The 3,783-nt window shown below is 56.2% G+C and overlaps 1 protein-coding gene across 1 annotated transcript in view; it reads right to left on the bottom strand.

Annotated features, from left to right (window-relative positions):
* Window positions 1–956: 956 nt before the first annotated feature.
* The window catches only part of GPR50 (G protein-coupled receptor 50), a 4,291-nt gene continuing 1,464 nt past the window's right edge, over window positions 957–3,783 (bottom strand). The window contains exon 2 of the mRNA XM_004685975.1: window positions 957–2,425. Within this exon, the coding sequence (XP_004686032.1) occupies window positions 957–2,425 (1,469 nt within the window). The remainder of the gene's footprint in view (window positions 2,426–3,783) is intronic.

Genomic DNA, 3,783 nt, shown 5'->3' with positions numbered 1-3,783 from the left:
CATCTCCTGGGCTGTCCAGTGTGCTGATCCCAAGCGCAGGCGACTGGGTGTGAGAGGACACAGACCCCAGCAGCGGAAATGGCTCCGCCACGCACTTGGGCTACCAGTTACTACTGTAAATTCCCTTTGCAACAAAGGTGGGGTTGGGGGAATGTAAAAACTGACTGTAGAAATATCTGGCTGTGTAAAAAAAAATCTCTGAGGTAAAGAGTAGTTATGAATCGTGGCATTAAGTGTGACTGGCACTGGATTGTAGGGGAAAGGACTACTTTGTGAATGGATTTGCTTCTCTGTAACCAAATGGGGAAAAAAAAAAGTCCTGAAAAAGGTAAGTGATTACAAATAAGGTAAAAACATCTCATTGTTTGCATTCCTGTTAAACTATAAAAATCAGCACCAATGTTGGAATTTTCAGAAAGTAGAATTCGGCTGGTCTGTTTCTTTCGTTTTGCCATGTGATGTCCTAGGCATAAAAAAATCAATCTTCCTCAGAGCTTATCAAATTGTATTCTTCAATTACGGGTCAGGTTTTGTGGCTGGGATTTAGCAAAGTGTTTCAAGTATTCGTGCTTTATCGCAACTGGCTTTCCAACTGCCGTTAAAAACACAACACAGTCACATACTGGACAACGGAAAGCTGGCAGCCACGTTCACTTGACGAAAGCCTTCACCACAGCATGTGCCCCACTGTGGGGCGGGAAAGAAAGCAGGACAGGGGGAATAGGCAAGGCTCCCTGTGGGCTGAAGGTTACCCCCAAGAGGGAGGACGCTCAGAACTCAAGGGGGATTTGCTCTCTAGAAGAGTAAACACACACAACACACACACACTTCAGGGAGTGCCTTAGGGAAGAGGGGAGAGCCTGCGGCCCTTAGGGGCTTACACCACGACTGTGGGTCAGCGTCTGCGCGTCTGTGTGCATTTGCAGTGAAGTCGGTCACCTGGGATCCCATATTCTTCACATGGCCATTTCGTCAGAATCAGCGTCGATGTCGAGGACTAAGAGCTCGTGGCCACTGCTGGTGGCAGTGGTGAACACAGTGGGGTTCAGAAGGTCATCTTCATCACTGCTGGCAGCAGGCTCAAGGGAGCCGGTAGAAGGACTGGAAATAAGCTCGGGGTAGGCAATGATATCAAGGTCAAGAGGGCTGGAGGCAGAGAGTTCTGGGGGGGTGGCAAAGGTGGGCTCATGGTGGCTGGTTGTGGGCTCGACGTGGCCGGTGATAGGTTTTGGGCAACTGGTGGCAGGGCCGAGGGTCGTGACGTGGCTGCCAATGATGGACTTGGACAGGCCAGAGGCGGGCTTGAAGTGGACAGAGTCACCCTTGAAATGGACAGAGGCAGGCTTGCCATGGGCAGGGTCAGCCTTGAAGTGGACTGAGGCAGGCTTTGGATAGACAGTGGCAGACTTGGGGTGGGCAGAGGCAGATTTACGGAGGGCAGAGGCTGGCCTGGGGTGGCCAGAGGCATGCTCAGGTTGTCCGGCAGCACTGTCACCGGGTAATGGGACATTCCGGACACTCATGGGGATTTCCTCCACAACAGGGCAGAGCCGGGCACTGTCTTGTTCGTGGACTTGCTCCCGGGCTTGGGAGCGGGCACGGGCCAGGGTGCGGGCTTCGCGGGTCTCGCGAACATCAGTGATGAGGGCAGAGAGGAACAGGATGGGGTGCCGCATGGCATGGAAGATGACCCAGTATTCCCTTCGGAAATTCTCATTGAGGAGCCCATAGACGACAGCATTGAGGCAGCTGTTGAAGTAGGCTAGGAAGTAGGCTGCAAGATAAAGCCAGGTGGGGATCTTGCCCGCCAGCTCCTTTGGGCTGACAGCCACCAAGACAGTGAGCACGTTGATAGGGCACCAGCACACTGCAAAGAGGAGGAAGATCACAAACATGGTTAGAAAATTGCGAACCTCGGCCAGCTGGTTGTCGGGGTTCTGCCCGGCGGCCGGGCCTCGGGCGGCCAGCACGCGGGTCCAGATCCTCACGTAGCAGAAACCCACTATGAGCAGAGGGAGGACGAAGTGGATGCAGACGATGGTCACGGCAAAGATGGGGTTGTTCAGATAGTTGAAGATGCAAGTGTAGGTGCGAGGATCGTACTCGATGGTGCCAATGTACAGGTTGGGCACGACAGCCAGGACAGCCATGACCCAGGTGATGACCAGGTAAATGCAGGTATTGCGCACGCTGAAGATCCGCTCGTACTGGAGGCTGTGGCACATGTAGCAGTAGCGGTTGATGGCGATCGCCACGATGTTGAAGATGGAGCCAACCACGCTCAGCCCTGTGATGAACCCCACCAGTTGGCACTGCAACTGGCTCAGGTCCCAGCCCCCGACGGCCATGGCCCGCAGCATCAGAGGGTAGGGGTAGATGGCCACCAGCATGTCGGCTGCAGAGAGGCTAACCACGAAGATGTTGCCTGGAAAATGAAAGGGGAGGGCGAAGACAGAAGCGGAAAAGGTTAGGGACGGGAATGCGCGCTCGCCTGGGACAAAAAGGTCAGATGCGGCCAGGGCAGTTGGGAAATCTGGACTCCTAAGAAAGACAGGCCGAGGGGTTTTATTTACATTTGCAAGTCGTCCCAGGCGATTCTGATGCTGATGAAGTTTGGGAGACCGGTCATTTACATACCTCTTTCCTTTCCTACAAGGTCACTCAGAGGTGGCAGGCCACCGCCAGCCATTTATTCCGAGACAGCACTGCACTATTTCCCCGCCCGCTGGGGCAGGTTGGAGGGAAGGGGGAGGTGAGAAGCGGGAGCCGACCTGAACCCAGGGAAGGGAGAGGCGCAAAGGAGGGAAGAGGTGAAAGGAATGCCAGAAGCCTTAACACCCCAATCCCCCCCCCCCCCGGGAGAGGATCTCTCCGCCTCCCGAGCCCCAAATGGCGTTTCTACCCGGTCGTGTCCAAAGAGGACTCCGAAAAGGCAGCGGAGGTCGAGGTCTTGCTACGCAGCCCGCCCGGAGGGGCTGAGCGCTAGACTGGTCCGGTGCTTGTCATTGCCCGGGTAGCAAAATCTGAGGGGCAAATTTTAGTCTGAGCACAAAGCTAGTGAGCAGGGGGAGGAACACTCGGGAAAACTGTGCAAATACGAGTAGGAGCGCGAGCTGCGGGGTGTCCTCCCGCAAAGGCGATCGCCGCACGCGCGCTCCCAGGCCCGCTGGGGCGCTGGGGCGCGGGGCCCTGGCACTGACCTTGACCTCCAGTTCCGTCGGGCAGCCTAAAGGACGTTTTTTGTAAAACCTTACAGAAAGGCGAGTGGAGGCGCGGAGCCCTCCTGCAAACGCCTGCAGCGAATCGGCACCGGTTTGGCAAACGGGCGCTTCATCTGCGACCCGGAGAAAATCAGCACTTCCCAAGGGGCAAAGGATTGGCTCCTTCGACCTCCCTCCGCCTGCGCTGCCAAGGCATGGTCTCCGCGCTTTCCACCCGAGAGTTGCTTTCTAGGGTTTTCCTCAAAGTAATGAATTCCGAAAAGAGAGGGGGAAGAGAGGGGAAGTCTTTTTGCAAACCACACGACGACCATAAAAACCTTTATTGGAATCATGGAAGGAAAGCAGAGATTAGAGGAAACGGAGACGGAGAGCTAAGCGAGCGCTCCGCGGGCGGCGGCCCCGGCTCGAGGTCCGAGGGTGCCGCCCGGCGCGTCAGGGTCGCGGGGTGGGATCGCGCCCGCCAGAGTGCAGAGGGGAACTCGGGAACGGTGTGCCCGTCCGTGCGTTGGGAAACTTGCGTGTGTTTCGATTCGTCCTCGGGGCAAAGGCACCGCGCGGGACT

This window comes from Condylura cristata, unplaced genomic scaffold, assembly GCF_000260355.1.
Source record: "Condylura cristata isolate star-nosed mole 26May11 unplaced genomic scaffold, ConCri1.0 scaffold00019, whole genome shotgun sequence".
NCBI lineage: Eukaryota > Metazoa > Chordata > Mammalia > Eulipotyphla > Talpidae > Condylura > Condylura cristata.
The sequence above is the reverse complement of the archived record's forward strand: the minus strand, read 5'-3'. Positions and strand labels throughout refer to the sequence as shown.